This window comes from Schistocerca gregaria, chromosome 2 (assembly GCF_023897955.1).
Source record: "Schistocerca gregaria isolate iqSchGreg1 chromosome 2, iqSchGreg1.2, whole genome shotgun sequence".
In the NCBI taxonomy this organism is placed as follows: Eukaryota; Metazoa; Arthropoda; class Insecta; order Orthoptera; family Acrididae; genus Schistocerca; species Schistocerca gregaria.
In genome coordinates this window covers 491,646,711-491,667,713 of record NC_064921.1, presented here as the reverse complement: position 1 = coordinate 491,667,713, position 21,003 = coordinate 491,646,711, and the positions used below count along the sequence as shown (strand labels likewise).

At 44.0% G+C, this 21,003-nt stretch overlaps 1 protein-coding gene across 1 annotated transcript in view; it reads right to left on the bottom strand.

The window, feature by feature from the left end:
• Positions 1-21,003, bottom strand: part of LOC126336194 (brachyurin-like) — a 45,162-nt gene that overhangs the window by 12,219 nt on the left and 11,940 nt on the right. The window contains exons 2-5 of the mRNA XM_049999701.1: positions 17,807-17,867; positions 8,468-8,609; positions 5,762-5,919; positions 2,353-2,448 (exon numbers count right to left, since the gene is read on the bottom strand). Of these exons, the coding sequence (XP_049855658.1) occupies positions 2,353-2,448; positions 5,762-5,919; positions 8,468-8,609; positions 17,807-17,867 (457 nt within the window). The remainder of the gene's footprint in view (positions 1-2,352; positions 2,449-5,761; positions 5,920-8,467; positions 8,610-17,806; positions 17,868-21,003) is intronic.

The window sequence follows — 21,003 nt, the reverse complement described above, 5'->3', positions numbered from 1 at the left end:
TTTACGGTCACATGAGGTTATTGCTTGGATTGGCAATAAAAGAGCATCAAGAGACAGGAGAACATTACAACTACAACGAGCACAAATAACTACTTGGCCAACTTACAAAAAACGATCTCTTTCAATAAATACTAATCTTCGGCATTACTCCTCTGTTGTTAAACCGGAGGTAAAGAACGCAAGGGAAACAAAATCTAAACTAAACACTCAAGCAAGAACTGATAAATTGTAGAAAGTTGGTAGATGAATACTCTGAATTATTATCAATATAAAATAGCAAGTTAATGGTCGATGGACATTCTTGCCCAGTACGGTGGTTTACCAACAAAGTGAATCCATTGTTGATACGATGTGAAAAAGTAAGGTTGCCTATTGAACACTAGACTCTTGAAACACCTTTTTGATTACAAGAAATAGCTGATTTAAAGAAGTAAAAATGGATCTAAATGAATTGAACATTACCAAACATGAAATTAAACATAGGGAAGAGAAGATACTGCTGAAGAAAAAGTGCGTACACTGATGATCCAAACCATTATGACCACCTGCTTAATACCTGGTTTGTCCGTCTTTGGAACGAAATACGTCACTGATTGTGTGTATCAAGGAACCGACAGTTTGCTCGTAGGTTTATGGAGGTGTATGGCATTAGATGACTACGCGCAGGTGAACTAATTCGCTTAAATAACGGACCACTGGTTTGCGTACGTGGTGATGGCACCTGGTAGCGGTCCAGATCGGTTCCATACGATTTGCAACACTGAGTTCACTACAGTGCTCCTCAAACCACGGTAGCATAATCTTGGTTCCGAGATAAGGACAACTGTACTGTTGAAAATGACATCGCCGTCGGGGGAGACACCAAGCATATAGGGTGCATGTGGTTCGCAGCTGTCAGTGTGTCTTCGATTACTACCACAGGTCCCATGCAAGAGCAGGAGAATGTCTCCCATAGCATAAAGCTTATCTCAGCAGTCTGCGTGCTGGGCGCACTGCACGATTCGAGACGCCGTTCACCTCGTTGACAGCGTTTGCCGGAAAGACCATCGACCTAGTGTAGCAAAATATGATTCACCGGAAAAACCGAAACGTTTCCATTGATCGACGGTCGATTCCTATGGTCCCATGCCCACTGAAATCGCAATTTACGATGTCGTTACTTCAACATGTGACCACGTAGAGGCGGTCTGATGCGAATCTCGATGTTCAACAATGCACGATGAATAATGTACTCTGAAACACATGTGCGAGCACTAGCATTGTGCTCTTTCGTCAGAGACGCCACAGATACCACAGATCTAGCTTACTTTACAGAACAGACAAGCCTCCGAACCCACGTTCTGCGGGCCGGTCGTTGTGGCCGAGCGGTTCTAGGCGCTTCAGTCTGGAACCGCGCTGCTGCTGCGGTCACACGTTCGAATCCTGCCTCAGGCATAGATTTGTGTGATGTCCTTAGGTTAGTTAGGTTTAAGTAGCTCTAAGTCTAGGGGACTGATGACCGCAGATGTTAAGTCCTATAGTGCTTAGATCCATTTGAACCACGTTCAGTGAAGAGTCGTGGACGACCAACCATTTAGCACCTAGTGGTTGTTTCACTGTCCCTCTACCTCTTTCTGTAGATGCTCACGACAGTAGCATGTAGGCATTCGACCAGCTTCTCCGTTTTCGAGATGCTCATTCACAGGTTCTGCGTAATAATAATTTGCCTTTTGTTAAAATCGCTTATCTCAATGGATCCCCACGTTTGCAGCCCATATCTTCGCTAGGGGGATACCCTGTCCGTGCTGCTCCACTTACATACTTCAGTTACAGCGTCATGTGCTCGCAACACCACCACACACGGTTCTAGGCGCGCAGTCCGGAACCGTGCGACTGCTACGGTCGCAGGTTCGAATCCTGCCTCGGGCATGGATGTGTGTGATGTCCTTAGGTTAGTTAGGTTTAAGTAGTTCTAAGTTCTAGGGGACTAATGACCACAGCAGTTGAGTCCCATAGTGCTCAGAGCCATTTTGAACCACCACACGGCATCTAATCTCGCCGTGGACAGTGGTCATATGTTTTGGCCTACCAGCATATTTCATAACCGCAGAAGAACGAGTCGCCAGATCAATTCGAAGAAAACGTTTTGGAAAGGAAGAAATTATCGAGTGCTAAGATCTAAACTTATTCATTGTAGGGGCTGTTGTATAATGTTTGATTTTAGTGCTCCAACGTGAGCGTAAGCTATTTAAAGAATTGATTAAATGAGTGTAAGCGAATTGCGTCTCATATAAATAGGAGCAGTTTAATATGTTGTTAGTTTTGCAGCGTCAGTTTTGACTGAAGGTGCAGAGGAGAGCTGGAGGCACGTACCTGCCACAGTGGCCCCCCAGCCCGTCATGACGGCCACCTCCCCGATGAGGCTGGCCGGCGTGTCAGAGCGAAACGGCAGGTCCGCTGGCGCGAGGTCTGCAACAAGAGACGACGACGACGGCGACACGCAACCATTAGCTGCAGTCCAACTTTCTGGCTTTTCTCGGCATTCTCTAATTATTATTAGGCCTACTTAACCGAGATATAGCAATATCATGCACTATTACATCATTTGATTATGCAAGGGTGCTTCATTATTTCTATTACGGGCTTCAAGAGGTTGTAGAGGGAATATAGTAGATAAAGAATCCATATGTGGGAATGTACCGTTTATTTATTTAAAAAAAGTTTGAAGATCGGGGCACTTCCAAATCTCCCGCTTCGCGGTACGGTGTCTAGTGGCAGATCTGCACTTCGCGTATATCGGTAACGTTTTCCAGATCGCCTCCATCCCTCACATACCATATTCGTCCGAATTCAACAGCGACTATGTCAAATTGGTACGTTCGCAGCTAGACTGTGGTAGTCCACAAGATTTAGGTTTTCCGTAATGCTCCCAAGTGGTTCCAAGCAAATGTTGTGATTTTTGACTGTGGTGCTCCGCAAGATTCAGGTTAATTTTCTTAAATCGTTCCAGGCAAGATTTAGCTTCTCTGTAATTTTCGTGAGTCGTTCCAGGCAAATATCGTGATGGCTGACTGTAGTGCTCCGCAAGCTTTTCCGTAATGTTCTTAAATCGTACCAGCCAAAAGTCATGATAGGTTTCTTTGAAAAGGGCATGGCTGATTTCCTTCCCAGTCCTTGAAACGCTCCGCGCTTCGCTCTCGAAGGGGCGTTAAACTCTAATCTTCGTCCTGCCCGTTTTTTTGTTGTTGTTTTTTTGTGCTGATCCAGCGACGTGCACTAGGGTTTGTCCAGCGCGTGTATGAAAATAGACGCCACAGATAGACTTCTACAATGAACACATATGTCGCCACTGGAACACCCCCTGTAGGGCACACAACTCAGAGCTCATCGTCTCCGCTGTGAGAAGCGGGAGATTAGAAAATAATCAGATGTTTAAACCCATTTTACATCCAAACGGTACATTTACGGACTCTACATCCCCTAGAAGTCTGAAATAGGAATCTTAAAGCACCCTGTATGTATCGGCTGTAATTTTTTGAAATAAGCATGAAAAGCCTGAAGCCGGGGTGTGAGTTCGGAAACTTACATACAAAAGTATTAAAATTACAGCGACATTGGTATTCTTTACATTAAACGTATATTTATAGTTCATTTACTGTTCTGCAAAAAAGCAGTAAGTCTTTAGTGATAATTCAGCTTTGCGGTACAACTAAAACACAACATCATCTACAGTTATGAAATGCTTGTAGTTTCACTATGGGTTATGTGATAACACATCTGCAGGTAATAGGTGTTACCAAGTTTGATTAAGCATCTAGTGTGACTGTTCTTCTCCCCGAACCCCACGATTTACTGACAAAAAGGCACTTTTAACGACCTGTAGTCAAAAATTGTAGAAGAGAAGATTCATTTAGTCCGTTTGGATTCATTCATACGTCAAGTGTTAAGGAAATTACGAGAATTTTTGTTTTTTATGAAGAACTTAATACATCTACATCAGTGTTGTCACCTCCAAAGATTTGTTTTGAGTCCTCAGTCTTCTGACTAGTTTGATACGGCCCGCTACGAATTCCTCTCCTGTGCCAGCTCCTTCACTTCAGAGAAGCACTTGCAACTTACGTCCTTCAAAATAGGCTCCATAAAATATCATACATTTATGTCAGCGTTTTGTTTTTTTTCAATATATAGTATTTAGCTATATATAGTATTTAGGTCTCTCCCAAACGCGTTTTTAATCTCATCTATGCTTGTAAATGGACGGCCTTTCAGGGTTTTGTTTTTTTTTGGGAACAAGAAAATTACATTGGGCCATGTCTTTCGATCATGGAGACTTGGGCATCATTAAAGTATTGCTTTTTCCCAAAAAATTAAGGAAGAGAAACAGAAGTGTGAAGAGGTGCATTATTGTAGTGCAAAATCCAGGAATTGTTTCGCCAGAAGTCTGCGTGGTTTTCCGCGTTGCTTCACGCAGATGAATTTGTACGTAGTGCTCCTTATTGATGTCTGATATTATGACAACCATTCCGTTCACGTTTTCCTTGATTTCATCAGTTGTCAATGTGCTAGGAAGTCCAGGAAGCTTGTCGTTTTCAGCTTTTTCAAGACTCTCTCTCATCAAAATTAATATACTGAGGTGACAAAATTTGTGGTGTCGAGATACGCATATATACAGAGGGCGGCAGTATGGCTTACGCAAGGTACAACAGCGCAGTGCATTGCCGGAGCAGCCGTTTGTAGTCACGTGACTCACTGAGAAGATTTACGGTGTGATTATGGTCGCACAACGTGAAGTAACAGACTCTGAACAGAGAATGGTAATTGGAGACAGACGATGGCACATTCCATTTAGGAAATCGGTGGGGAATTCAATGTTCCGAGATCCACAGTGTGAAGAATGTGCCAAGAATAACAGAGTTCAGGCATTAACTCTCACCACGGTTAACGCAGTGGCCGACGGCCTTCATTTGACGACCGAGAGCAGCGAGTTGTCACTGCTAACAGAGAGTGACTCTACTTGAAATAACCGCAGAAATCAGTGTAGGACGTACGAAGGACGTATCCGTTATGACAATGCGGCAAAATGTGGCGTTAATGGCTATGACAGCAGGCGACCGACGCGAGTGCCTTTGCCGATAGCACGACATCGCCTGCAGCGCCTCTCCTGGGCTCATGACCAGATCGGTCAGATAAGTCCCGACTTCAGCTGAAAAGAGATGATGGTAGGGTTGGAGTGTGGTGCAGACCCACCGAGCCATGGATGCAAGTTGTTAACAACGCAATGTGCATCTTGGTGGTGGCTGCAAAATGCAGTGGGTTGTGTTCACATGGAATGGATTGGATCCTCTGGTCCCACCGAAACTATAATTGACTGTAAAAGGTTATGTTCGGCTACCTGGAGACCATTTGTACCAATTCATGGACTTCTTGCTCCCAAACAACGATGGAATTTTTATGTATGACAATGCGCCATGTCACCGGGCCACAATTGTTTGAAGAACATTCTGGACAGTTACAGCGGATGATTTGGCCAGCCAGATGGCCCTACTCAAAATTATGCACCGGCAACACTTTTGCAATTACGGACTGCTATAGAGTCCCACGATTTCTGTCACTTCAATGTATTCAGTTTTTCTAAGAGTTTGCAACAATTTATTCTGTTCTTATAGCACAAGCTTTTCTTTTTAAATGCCAAATACTACAGAGTGCCCCATTGTGTCTTCTGACATATGTAATAATAGTGATCTGACTAAGATTATGGTTGAAGAGAGATGCGGGTGCTTACAGACTGCCTCGACGACGATGGTGTTGATAACGGCGATGTCGTAGTTGTTGCCGCTGTAGCTGGGGTTGGCGGTGGCGTTGTCCGACACGATGGTGATGCGACCAGGATCACCTCCCGCCAGACTCGTCACTCCCAGCCACACCTCCCAAATGGTGAACCTGCGACAGCAACACGCATATTAGTACGGGAACCAACACCGCAATCTCAGGGAAGCACGCAGTTTTGTGGCTCTCTTCGTCAACGATGTACAACGGACGTTCAATAAGTAATGCACTTTTTTCTCGGCGAATTTGGTTTGAAGAAATGCTGAATTTGCTTTTTGACATTGTGGAAATTTGCAGTTCAGCCCCTACAGTTTCATGAAATTGCGACACGTGATTGCGCTATATGTATCCTTCGAAATAGTGTCTGGAACACAGGGACGTTCCAAGCAGAGAACGGTCATTGAATTTATTTTGGCTGAAAATCAGAGCATCACAGACATTCAGAGGCACTAGTAAAATGTCTACGGAGACATAGCACTCAACAAAAGAACAGTGAGTAATTGCACGAGGCGTCTGTCGTCATCGCACTAGGTCAGGCCAACTGGTGGGATCTCCCGCGTGCCTCCTGGCCCCTTACAGTAGTGACTCCTGAAGTGTTGGAACGTGCGGCCATTCTGGTTCGAGATTATCGATGTATCATAATCAAACACCACGCTAGACTTCCGTGTTGGTAGTGATGAGATACTCGTCCACCAGTCAGGGTGCTCAAAGGTGTGTGGCCACTGGATTCCTCGCCGCCTAATACACTACCGGCCATTAAAATTGCTACAGCAAGAAGAAATGCAGATGATAAACAGGTATTCATTGGACAGATATATTCTACTAGAACTGACATGTGATTACATTTTCACGCGATTTGGGTGCATAGATGCTGCGAAATCAGTACCCAGAACAACCACCCCTGGCCGTAATAACGGCCTTGATACGCCTGGGGATTGAGTCAAACAGAGCTTAGCTGGCGTGCACAGGTACAGCTGTCCATGCAGCTTCAACACGATACCACAGTTCATCAAGAGTAGTGACTGGCGTATTGTGACGAGCCAGTTGCTCGGACACCATTGACCAGACGTTTTCAATTGGTGAGAGATCTGGAGAATGTGCTGGCCAGGGCAGCAGTCTGTATCCAGAAAGGCCCGTACAGGACCTGCAACATGTGGTCGTGCATTATCCTGCTGAAATGTAGCGTTTCGCAGGGATCGAATGAAGGGTAGAGCCACGGGTCGTAACACATCTGAAATGTAACGTCCACCGTTTAAAGTGCCGTCAATGCGAACAAGAGGTGACCGACACGTGTAACCAATGGCACCCCATGCTGTCACGCCGGGTGATACGCCAGTTTTGGCTATGACTAATACACGCTTCCAATGTGCGTTCACTGCGGCGTCGCCTAACACAAATGCGACCATCATGATGCTGTAAACAGAACCTGGATTCATCCGAAAAAAGGACGTTTTGCCATTCGTGCACCCAGGTTTGTCTTTGAGTACACCATCGCAGGCCCTCCTGTCTGTGATGCAGCGTCAAGGGTAACCGCAGCCATGGTCTCCGAGCTGATAGTCCCTGCTGCTTCAAACGTGTCGAACTGTTCGTGCAGGTGGTTGTTGTCTTGCAAACGTCCCCATCTGTTGACTCAGGGATCGAGACGTGGCTGCACGATCCGTTGCAGCCATGCGGATAAGATGCCTGTCATCTAGACTGCTAGTGATACGAGGCCGTTGGGATCCAGCACCGCGTTCCGTATTATCCTCCTGAACCCACCGATTCCATATTCTGGTAACAGTCAATGGATCTCGACCAACGCGAGCAGAAATGCCGCGATACGATAAACCTCGTTTCTCCTCCTTACACGAGGCATCACAACAACGTTCCACCAGGCAACGCCGGTAAACTGCTGTTTGTGTATGAGAAATCGGTTGGAAACTTTGAAACTTTCCTCAGGTCATCACGTTGTAGGTGTCGCCACCGGCGCCAACCTTGTGTGAATGCTCTGAAAAGCTAATGATTTGCATATCACAGCATCGTCTTCCTGTCGGTTAAATTTCGCGTCAGTAGCACGTAATCTTCGTGGTGTAGCAATTTAAATGGCCAGTAGTGTAGAGCAACGAAGGTCTGTCTGTGCGGAATGGCTTGTGCGTTACATAGGCTGATCATAACAATTTTTTATAGAACTTCGACACAGGCGATGAAATGTGGGTTCATCTCTTTGAATCGGAAACAAAATGAAAATCCTCCAAAGAAAATGATCAAAGTCACACCCTCAGCCGGTGAAGCCATGGTGACGGTCTCCTGGGACTGTGAAGGGGTTATTCAGTTTGATGTCCTCCCTCAAGGTGCCACGATTAGGTCTGCGCTACCCTCAGAAAAGGCCGTCGCACTGAACCAAGATTAAAAGTATTTTCTTGTATTCAAATGAGTAGGGAATAACATGTTCTCATGGAATACTGAATAAAACCAACTTGCTCTCAGAAAAAGTGCGTTGCATTACTTATTGTACTCCCCTCAGGGTTGCCTTTGAAATGAGATGCCTTGTGTTTATCGCTAGGAAGAGAGGATCACTTAGTCGCCTCGTTCCACTCCCTCGGACACGTCAAGCGCAGCGCGCCCTTGAATTGGAGCTTCCAGCTTGAAGGCAAAGCTGAGGTGCGCGTCCTCTGACACCCACCCGACGACGCACTGCGCGGCGGTGAGGATCCAGCTGCGAGAGACGAAGGTGCCGCCACACAGGGTCGCCCCATCGGCGAAGACGGCCGCCATGTACAGGTACTCGTCGGGCGCGTCCACGCCGTTGATGATGCGTTCATCCCCTGTAAGACGTTAGCACGACAAATATAAAGGTATGGAGGGTGTAGTAAAACTAATCCGGCCGCGATAGAAAAAGTGATAGTGCACTGACAATGACAGACAGATATCCGATTTCTAGTGTCTAACACAGTGTTTTAACTTGTTACAAATACTTACCCACTATCAAGTGAGACAGCAGTGTATGGTAGATATGATATATAACTTTTGGAAAATGTGCCCTCCCATTCCGAAGCTACAGAAAATCCTGTTCTATAACTATCTATGCGCTTTTGAGACGTCCATTAATCACTCGAAATCAAAGTGGGCAGGGGTTTAGGGTGGGGGAGGGGTCCCGTAAAATCTTAGCAAATCTCATTTAAAAGGGGTGAAGTGGCAATGAAAATTTCACATCAACTTTTTAATTTAGAGAAGGTACATTATTATAACGAATAACATTTTGTTTTATATAATTAACCCAGAGGATAGACGATATCAAAGTGTACACCGATCTTTATGGCCCACTGATTTCTTTACATGTGTGCTTGTCCGGGATTCCCCGATTCGAAACAAGCACAAGTGCTAGAATTTATTCGGGGAGTTTTCTGCTGCGACGGTCCAAATCACTGGGTTGATGGAGTTGGTCGTGATATTCTGCAACGCGAATAGAGCTGATTTTATTGTGTTCAATATGAATTTGTATCAAGACTTTCTGTTACGTGGCATGCCGAAAAGTCTAAATACACATGAGAGCAAGAATATCGTTGGTTGAAGGAATCTAAGCTGATTGCCACAGACGAGAATTCTCTTAGTCGTCACATAAATTACGAGATTGAAAAGCTATGGAGAAATACCGCGTGCCGTCCAAAGGATGGTACACACAATGTTGACTGTCACTTGCAAAACATGTAAAAGTTCTATGACGCAGGAAGTATATAATATACCAATAGAAGGTCACTCTTTTAGGGATCCGTCAAAATGGCTAATACAACTTTCGTGAAGCTTTTTTTCCGTCTGTCTGTATCTGTCCTAATACCATTCAGCTTTGGCACATGCAAAATAAAGTGGTTTTAATCACGTGTTAACAACACTGTTAAATACACTTTATAAATCAAACATAAACCGTTTTAATAAATGTTAAATTGAGCAAAAATTTCATTTTCACGAATTTTTACTCGGCTACGGTGTACCTAACGCGAGGGGGAGAGGATGGGGGGAGGGAGAACGGGGGAGTACGGGGATTGGGGGGGGGGGATCCAAGTTATAAGGAAGATCCCTCACGTATTTAATACACTCCTGGAAATGGAAAAAGGAACACATTGACACCGGTGTGTCAGACCCACCATACTTGCTCCGGACACTGCGAGAGGGCTGTACAAGCAATGATCACACGCACGGCACAGTGGACACACCAGGAACCACGGTGTTGGCCGTCGAATGGCGCTAGCTGCGCAGCATTTGTGCACTGCCGCCGTCAGTGTCAGCCAGTTTGCCGTGGCATACGGAGCTCCATCGCTGTCTTTAACACTGGTAGCATGCCGCGACAGCGTCGACGTGAACCGTATGTGCAGTTGACGGACTTTGAGCGAGGGCGTATAGTGGGCATGCGGGAGGCCGGGTGGACGTACCGCCGAATTGCTCAACACGTGGGGCGTGAGGTCTCCACAGTACATCGATGTTGTCGCCAGTGGTCGGCGGAAGGTGCACGTGCCCGTCGACCTGGGACCGGACCGCAGCGACGCACGGATGCACGCCAAGACCGTAGGATCCTACGCAGTGCCGTAGGGGACCGCACCGCCACTTCCCAGCAAATTAGGGACACTGTTGCTCCTGGGGTATCGGCGAGGACCATTCGCAACCGTCTCCATGAAGCTGGACTACGGTCCCGCACACCGGTAGGCCGTCTTCCGCTCACGCCCCAACATCGTGCAGCCCGCCTCCAGTGGTGTCGCGACAGGCGTGAATGGAGGGACGAATGGAGACGTGTCGTCTTCAGCGATGAGAGTCGCTTCTGCCTTGGTGCCAATGATGGTCGTATGCGTGTTTGGCGCCGTGCAGTTGAGCGCCACAATCAGGACTGCATACGACCGAGGCACACAGGGCCAACACCCGGCATCATGGTGTAGGGAGCGATCTCCTACACTTGCCATACACATCTGGTGATCGTCGAGGGGACACTGAATAGTGCAGGGTACATCCAAACCGTCATCGAACCCATCGTTCTACCATTCCTAGACCGGCAAGGGAACTTGCTGTTCCAACAGGACAATTTACGTCCGCATGTATCCCGTGCCACCCAACGTGCTCTAGAAGGTGTAAGTCAACTACCCTGGCCAGCAAGATCTCCGGATCTGTCCCCCATTGAGCATGTTTGGGACTGGATGAAGCGTCGTCTCACGCGGTCTGCACGTCCAGCACGAACGCTGGTCCAACTGAGGCGCCAGGTGGAAATGGCATGGCAAGCCGTTCCACAGGACTACATCCAGCATCTCTACGATCGTCTCCATGGGAGAATAGCAGCCTGCATTGCTGCGAAAGGTGGATATACACTGTACTAGTGCCGAGATTGTGCATGCTCTGTTGCCTGTGTCTATATGCCTGTGGTTCTGTCAGTGTGATCATGTGATGTATCTGACCCCAGGAATGCGTCAATAAAGTTTCCCCTTCCTGGAACAATGAATTCACGGTGTTCTTATTTCAATTTCCAGGAGTGTAGTTATTCCCTTACCCCTTACCTTTGTTCTGCCTCTTCCTGGATACTACTCGAGAAAAAGAACTGGCGTAAGCGGTTTCGCCAGTTACGCAGCAGCACAGTAGAACTACACTCTTCACGATTCCAACACAGCTATCGACACTGAATATTTTCCACTTTGTAACATTAATACTTCTTTAACGGTAGACGCGAATGACCTAAATAAACGACACGTTCCGATACTAGCTGATGAGCAACTTCCCTTTTCTCGGTATTAACATTACCCTACTCTAACATCCTGTCACAGAAATAGAATTAAGGAGACGCGGTCATATTATTTGTGTAGCACATGGTTCCGCTGACGGTTGCCACCACAGCAGTGACCGCACCAAACAACTTACGTGCTTAGAGTGTAAGGTTAAAGCAAAACCTATCCAAAACCTAGGCGATACTGGTTGTCCATTCTAGGCTCAGTGGCCAGAAATATCGTGAATATTTACCATATTTAACCCTAAATGGGACAAATATCAACTGCTCTCCTCCAACAAAGAGTGTAACAGATGAAAATATAAATTGGACTGAGCAAACAACTGTAATGTGCAAGGAGCCATCAGTATCTCTCCACGCCGTACAAAAATATAAAAAGCTTTTCCCTCTTGACGTGAAAAAGAAACCTGTACACACAGTTATACTTCCGGTTATTGATTACGGCGAGATTATCGTGTCAGGCCTTTCTCAGGAAAGCCTGGAACTGATTATTAATGTATGTATTCGTTACATATGTGAAATTTGATTCTCAGTTAGTGTTTCACCATCATATACACAGTTCTCCAGGTGCTTGCAGAGATGTGCAGAGATTTCCATACCCTATGTCTTCAGCACTGCCTTATCAACTTAGAGTGTCCCTCATATGTCCCCTCTGCCTTAATGGTCTTGTCTGAACAACATACCAGCAGCAATCGTTCCCATCAGAGAAAAAACCTTTCTGTCACACTCTACCGATCAGGCACTTTTTCGAAGTCCTTCTTAGTAGAAGGAATCCGACCCTGGAATAACCTCCAACAAAATATTAGAGAGCTGAGTAACATCTCGGGCTTCAGAAGACACTTGATGACATCTATTAAAGCAACAATAGTAATGTCAGATTTTCCTCATTTCCCAGTATTCTTAGCTGGCTCAGTCTCCTTAAATTTCTTTTTCCTCGGAACCCACTACATCGGAATTCATCTACTTTGTACAACTATAAATTCACTTTACATCTGCCACAATCTTTATTGTTATTATTGCCATAATTATTATTATCACTAGTAGTGACAGCAGCAGCGGTAGTACAAGTACTGCCAGTATTAACTCTATTAGTTCATGTTATTGTTGTTGTTGTTGTCTTCAGTCCTGAGACTGGTTTGATGCAGCTCTCCACGCCACTCTATCCTGTGCAAGCCTCTTCATCTCCCAGTACCTACTGCAACCTACATCCTTCTGAATCTGCTTAGTGTATTCATCTCTTGGTCTCCCTCTACAATTTTTACCCTCCTCGCTGTCCTCCAATGCTAGATTTGTGATCCCTCGATGCCTCAGAACATGTCCTACCAACCGATACCTTCTTTTAGTCAAGTTGTGCCACAAACTCCTTTTCTCCCCAATTCTATTCAATCCCTCCTCATGAGTTATATGATTTACCCATCTAATCTTCAGCATTATTCTGTAGCGCCACATTTCGAAAGCTTCTATTCTCTTCTTGTCCAAACTATGTATCGTTCACGTTTCACTTCCATACATGGCTACATGTCTATACAAATACTTCCATAAACGACTTTCTAACACTTAAATCTATACTCGATGTTAATAAATTTCTCTTCAGACTCAGTATAATTTTTTTTACATTGTCATTGTAGACAACCAAATCATTTTAATACCATTTGCCATTTTAAAATTTTTATTTCTTAAGTAACCACGAAAAGTGTACTGTGTATGAAACCGTGGTCTCACGTAGAAGTGAGCTCGAGGGCCATAATCAGATCAGGCAAATGAATAAATAAATAAAATGTTTCCACACCTACATCGTTCTTGGCAGCTACTCACCCAGTTAATGTCGGGTTAAGGCAGAAAACGCCCTACTTCATTTAATCTGCTTTGGTTGTGGTGGATTAAGGAGTGGAACGTTCTTTGAGATTATTCCTATTTTTGCTTCTACGTGGAATATTTCAAAACCACGTTCTCTATGTCTGTAGTCATACAAGCACTCGTCTAGAGTCATCTACAAGGTATAGAATGTTGTACGTCCGCAAGGCGAAAAATACATCTTGTGGGTCTAAAGGTGAAGTGGAAAGAACGAAAAATAATACACCCACACTAACTTTCATGGAGTTAATAAAACATATGTACAAAATCACATTGCGCATTTCTGAGTACAAACCGCGAGAAAGATATTGCTATTAAGAATAACCGAGCGAGGGAAGAGGTAGCCAAAAGCACTGTGGAGAACTACTTAAATACCACTCGTATTGACTGTTGATCCAGTCGCTGACCTCAAAGACATAACTCTAAAAGAAGGCAATTCTGATTTCTGTTTTCAGCAGTTATTGAGTACGCCGATACTCTGACAGTGCACTCATATGCGCTGCAGAAGTAAACTCGAACCAAATGCTGATATGATAAGGCAATTGCGTTTTTACTCATAGTAATTTAAATTTGACATCTGGCCAAACGATGTAAATGTAAGAGCAACTGCCATGTGTTGATGCTCTGAGGATTGATCAGGGTAATGTTATTTCTTTATGAAATAAATTTGTTTCATTGCAGTGACGAAGATTGCGGTATAGAACGTTATACGTCGACTGTGCACTATTTTGTTTTCATTATTTATACTCCTTACTATCAGTATCTTCTTGACGATACGGGATGCTGACTACGATGAACGTAGACTAAAATGCGTAAAATGAATTTTGCTAAGATAAACATCAATCGGGCCACGTCTGTTATTAACACTGCGCACAATGGAATAGGCAAGTTTGTATGCCAATAATCAGCAGTACATAACTTAACTTCAAAACGTGTGAAAATAACAAGACAAGGATTCCAGGTTGATTTAATAACATTAGGCAGCTGTAGAGAAAAAAGTAATCCCATTGAAGATGTCATGGCAGTAGATGAGCAGAGGTATTCATCATGGTCCGATCATTATGGATACGAAGACATCTAGGACCCTGACGATGATTTGCTAATTGAGCAATGAATTAAATACTCTCCAGTCGGAATGTGATGACTTATTTTACGTCAATTTTTCATTAATTATATTTTCTTCGGTTTTAACTTCATGAAAGGAAAAATTATTATCACTGTCCAACAAAAAAAATGGTTCAAATGGCTCTGAGCACTATGGGACTTAACATCTATGGTCATCAGTCCCCTAGAACTTAGAACTACTTAAACCTAATTAACCTACGGACATCACACAACAACCGGTCATCACGAGGCAGAGAAAATCCCTGACCCCGCCGGGAATCGAACCCGGGAACCCGGGCGCTGGAAGCGAGAACACTACCGCACGACTACGAGCTGCGGACTCATTGTCCAACAGCTCACGAAGAAAGTCTATTAACATTCCTTAGCGACCGCGATCACTGGAGCGGAAGTAGAACATTTAGTAAATAAAAAAAGAGAAGAAACCGACAGTGGCCATAATTAAGATACTATTGAAGGATTTTAGGGGAAGCACGTATGACCTATATTAGCGTCATCAGATCTAAATTTGAGAACTAAATAAGAGACAATGTTATAAATATGACTTTTTTCAGTTGCCCCTAAAGAAATGCATAGCAATTGATCAACAATGCATTGATTTGACAAAATTTCATACAATAAACTTAACTGACGTTAAAAAAATGCTACAAACAAAGTAAAGAAGAGATGGAAATTCAGTCTCAGTAGACTTCATAAAGGATGACAATGGTCTCCGTCAAAACAAGGCGCAGAATGACCTCTATAGTGCGATTACTGTGCCATGTAAATTACGTCTGGACTTGCCTAGAACTTAGGCAACCAGGCGATACGCAATGGCAGTATTTCTTGCAGTCATAGGAGTGCCCCTGGTGGAATGCTCAGTATTCAGGGACATGAGAGGATACTGCCACCTTTCCAAATGTGGAGCGCAAAGAGCTTGCATTAAAAGAGATACGTTTCATAGTATCGAAGATGAAGTAACTGTTACGCCGAGGAGCCCTCAAAACCTAAAAATAGAATAACTCAAAATATTTGAAAAAGGCGGAGAACTTGCTGGACATGGAAAAATGGAAAGTGACAGTAAGAGAGGAAAATCAAGTCAGCTATTCTGAGAAAAAAATCCCTTGGGGGAAGTGGACGGAAGAGAAGAACGGTGTTTAGAATTCGTCGACAGGTTTCATTCAGTTGTAAAACAAACACTCTTCAAAAATACACTATGAGATCGAAAATATTCGGACATCCGTCTGTAAAGCGGAATTGGATATCACGAAACGAGAAGACATTGTTGTCAGTAGAGGAATAGTAGCAGCAGAACTGGTGAGTCAACAGAGCTCAGTGACTCCGAACGTGGACTAGGAACTACATTTCACCTAACAGATCCATCAGGACAATTCAACCCTCCTAAAACTACTCAAGTAGACTGAGGTAGGGTACTTGTGAGATGGAAATGTGAAGGAACAACAACAACTAAACCAAGACAAGGCAAACCTCACTCAAGTGCTGACGGACACAGCCGGCCAGAGTGGCCGAGCGGTTCTAGGCGCTATAGTCTGGAACCGTGCTACCGCTACGGTCGCAGGTTCTAATCCTGCCTCGGGCATGGATGTGTGTGATGTCCTTAGGTTAGTTAGGTTTACGTAGTTCTAAGTTCGAGGGAATGATGACCTCAGAAGTTAAGTCCCATAGTGCTCAGAGCCATTTGAACCATTTGCTGACGGACAAGGTACATCAAACATTGCGGAGAGTGGTTGTAAAAAATTGCATGAAACGACTGGAAGGAGTTCCAAAATGCCATGAGCAATCCAGCTGTCGCAATGATTGTACTGAGGGAGTTAAAAAGAAGAGAATCCAATGGTGGAGTAGTTCCTCAAAACCACACATTTGAAACGCTACGCGATGCTTGAGATGTGTAATGAGCGAAGTATCTGGACAGTGGCTGACTCGAAACAAATGATATGAAGTGACGAATCACGCTAAACATTACGGCAATCCGGTGAAAGAGTATGGATTTGGTGAAAGCCTGGAGAACGTTATCTGCTGTTACGTGTAGTCGCAGCAGTCAGGTACGGAGGGGATAGTGTTACAATATGAGGATGCTTTTCGTGATTACGGGTGGTCCTCTTATTGCGCTTAAGAAAACGCTAAACGTGGAAGGATATGACAAATTTTGCAGTATTGTGTACCGCTACTACAGTAGAGGAACCATTCGGAGACCATGATTGTATGAGCACGACAAAGCACCCACTCATAAAGCAGCACCAGTGAGGCAATGGTATGTGAACACTGACATTCCTGAAATGGACTAGCCTGCGAGAGTCCCCTCCTGAATCAAATGGAACAGCTTTGAATGAGTCAGAATGTCAACCTCGCTCCAGACCGCGGCGCCCAACATCACTAATTGTCTGGCTTCGGCCCTTGAGGAATAATGCGCTGTCCGTCAACCACATACACTCACACATGTCATGAAAAGTACTTCCAGCGTAGTACGAGCCAACATAAGGACAATGGGTGGATACACGCCATATTAGTGTCGTCTAATAGGTATCCGGATGTTTTTGATGAGATAATGGACGTAAGCCCTGACGTATCTGTAACTGTTAAGTTACACAAGCAGTAGTTTGATTTGCCTCACCCGTTCAACCGGCTGCTGTGGACGAGCGGTTCTAGGCGCTTCAGCCCGGAACCGCGCTGCTGCTACGGTCGCAGTTTTGAATCCTCCCTCTGGCATGGATGTGTGTAATTTCCTTAGGTTAGTAAGGTTTAAGTAGTTCTAAGTCTAGGGGACTGATGATCTCAGATGTAAGTCCCATAGTGCTTGGTGCCATTTGAATCACCCGTTCGAGAGTTTCACAGGATATAAATATACTGATTGATGTATAGGAACCCAACCCTGCTGCCTATGCGTGTAATGGACCTTAGCTGCTAGACTACAAAGGAAGTCGGATTTTAGTTAGACTAAAAGTTAAAAAATAGTTATCTTTTCATCAGAAGGTGAAATAAGTTGGCACATATTTTATGAGGCACTCAGCATTGGTTAATAGAGGAAGGGGTACAGATAAAGGAACCATGAAAACTGGAATATTCCTCACAGATTTTTAAGGCTATTGATTGTAGAAACTATTTAGAACTGGAAAGGTTGATTGTTGAAGAATACATAGCCTCAAACAAGTCGAAAGCTTATTGAACAAAAGTAGTTTACTAAGAAAGGAAGGCGGACGCAGACATGTGGTCTTGTCTGACCTAAACAAGGAAAGTGTTACACATTCAGTAAGACTGACTTCGCTACTGACGAAATCATAGTGTACTTACTGTTCGCTTTTGTGAGCAATGCCGTATTTGCCTGTTGTCTGGCTGGCGGCGGTTTCGCGACCTGTAAACAAGAAAAGAATCTAATATCACTTTCTTTCCTTTCAAGAGTTACTGTGCAAGGTAACTAGCTTGGTTTTGGTATTCAAGAAAAGTAATGTAAGCTCCATTTTCTTCGGTGTGTCAGACTTCTTACCTATGTACTGGATATTTTACAATCAGAGATTTTCAGAAGTCGATAGGTTACGCCACAGAGGTTCTGAGAATAAGCAATGTGTTCTTGGTTGCTAGTAGCATTCTCGTACCTGTAGTGTCCTAAGAGAAGATGGTGAATGAGTCGGATGTTGGTTATGCTACCGATCGGTCAGGAAATAGCTTTCAGAAACAAAGCTACAGAGGCTATTGAATTTTGGAAATATGATTTGGTAAAGATTAATTTGAGAAACGAAGAGTTTTAGGTAATGTTGTTGCTCCAGTGCTTGCCTGTGCGTAATTTACTCGATGTGTTTGGATAACGAAAATTATAGTAGGAGTTACCTTTATTGGCACCGAGCGAGGTGGCGCAGTGGTTAGACACTGGACTCGCATTCGGGAGGACGACGGTTCAATCCCGCGTCCGGCCATACTGATTTAGTTTTTCAGTGATTTCCCTAAATAACTCCAGGCAAATGCCGGGATGGTTCCTCTGAAAGGGCACGGCCGACTTCCTCCCCCATCCTTCCCTAATCCGATGAGACCGGTGACCACGCTGTCTGGTCTCCTTCCCCAAACCAACCAACCTTTATTGGTCTGAGTCAGTTAGTTCGTGACTGAGACGTGATTAAACACGTTGTCTGTTCACATGTACGCACTGAGAAGTCATAGATTTACCAATCCTTTACCATTTCAATAATTAATCTCATGGCACAGCAATATTTATTAAAAATTATATTTTATAAAGAACATTATAATTGTCTAGGGATAATTTTGTTTTCAGAATACTGCTTTTTAAAGCTTAGTTTGTTTTCAGTCACTTAGCAAGTTTAAATTCTTCACTGTATCCTAACTAAAGAATTTCATTTTTTTGATTATGTGAGTCACCCCGTTACACTCTGCGGAATAAAGTGTCTGAAGTCAAAGCATGATCTATCTAGAATAGTTGCATGGCGAAATGCATTGCACTGCGCAAGGTTTCCTATCCTTTTACCTGGTTTGCTGCTGCGCTGTATTTTTTTATGTTCATCACTTCGAGCAGTACTGAGCTCACGTTGCCACAGGTAGACTACATGAAAAATGTATTTAAGGCCAGATCAACATCACAGCCAGAACATAGCAAGATCATTAAAATTAGATTTTCGTTTCAAATTTGTTATCAGGTTCAGTTTAGGTAGTGTTCAATTCAGGTTGCATTTGTTATGCCGAAGTTTTTTCTTACTGTGCAGTGTTACAGTTACGTGTGCATTATTTAATGTTTGGAATTTTATTTGGTCAGTTTGCGCACTTAAATTTGCAAGGAATTTAATAAAAATATTTCGGTTCTTTGATCTTTCTAAATTTAGCTGGTAATTTTATGTAGCACTTTTTTTCTGTTTTCCTGTGTGTTGAAAGTGCAAATCACGTATTGTGACGTCACCCCACGTAGCACTGTTCACTGTACGACATAATACAGAATTACGCAGGTTACAGTTTTGGTTTTCTAATTCTTTTGGTAGAAGTTAATTGCAAAGCGAGTATACAGTTATAAAGCTTCAGATAGTTTGCCGACTAATCTTTATCAGATAACATTTCGTCATTTCACCACTTGCATTATTCAGGACGACTACATGGCACGCGAAGTTAGATAAGAGTTCAGGCCTGATATAGTTCACAACAAATAAACAATTTTTATTCCAAAAAGCTACAACTGGCGGCCGGAGTGGCCGAGCGGTACTAGGCGCTACAGTCTGGAACCGCTCGACCGCTACGGTCGCAGGTTCGAATCCTGCCTCGGGCATGGATGTGTGTGATGTCCTTAGGTTAATTAGGTTCAAGTAGTTCTAAGTTCTAGGGGACTGATGACCTCAGAAGATAAGTCCAATAGTGCTCAGAGCCATTTGAACAAAAAGCTAACATTGTACGCATATTATTTTTCACGCAACACTTCAGTGCTGCGGGAATGGACCACCGATGAGCAATAAACTAAAATATTGTACCACTATGTTCTCTTTTTGATGCTGTGCCAGTTCTGCGGACATTTAGAACTTGACAAAGGGCTGAGAGTCTGAGGGATGTTTGCAACACGCTGTGCCGAGAATACCGTAGATACTCGAAGGCCGCAATTTGGAGCGACGCACCCAGGCTGAGAGCAGGGTAAGAGATGAGTGGGTCTCCGGAATGTACTGTAATCACTATGGAGTCTGACAGAGCACTGAAAGACCTGAGTCGAAACAAGGCCCCCGGAGTAGACAACATTCCATTGGAACAACTGACGGCCTAAGGGAGAGCCAGTCATGACAAATCTCTACCATCTGGTGAGCAAGATGTATGAGACAGGCGAAATACCCTCAGACTTCAAGAAGAATATAATAATTCCAATCCCAAAGAAAGCAGGTGTTGACAGATGTGAAAATTACCGAAATATCGGTTTAATAAGTCACAGCTGCAAAATACTAACGCGAATTCTGTACAAACGAATGGATAAACTGATAGTAGCCGACTTCGGGGAAGATCAGTTTGGATTCCGTAGAAATGTTGGAACACGTGAGGCAATACTGACCCTACGACTTATCTTAGAAGCTAGATTAAGGAAGGGCAAACCTACGTTTCTAGCATCTGTAGACTTAGAGAAAGCTTTTCACAATGTTGACTGGAATACTCTCTTTCAAATTCTGAAGGTGGCAGGGGTAAAATACAGGGAACGAAAGGCTATTTACAATTTGAACAGAAACCAGATGGCAGTTATAAGAGTCGAGGGACATGAAAGGGAAGCAGCGGTTGTGAAGGGAGTAAGACAAGGTTGTAGCCTCTTCCCGATGTTGTTCAATCTGTATATTGAGCAAGCAGTAAAGGAAACAAAAGAAAAATTCGGAGTAGGTATTAAAATCCATGGAGAAGAAATAAAAACTTTGAGGTTCGCCGATGACATCGTAATTCTGTCAGAGACAGCAAAGGACTTGGAAGAACAGTTGAATGGAATGCATAGTGTCTTAAAAGGAGGATATAAAATTAACATCAGCAAAAGC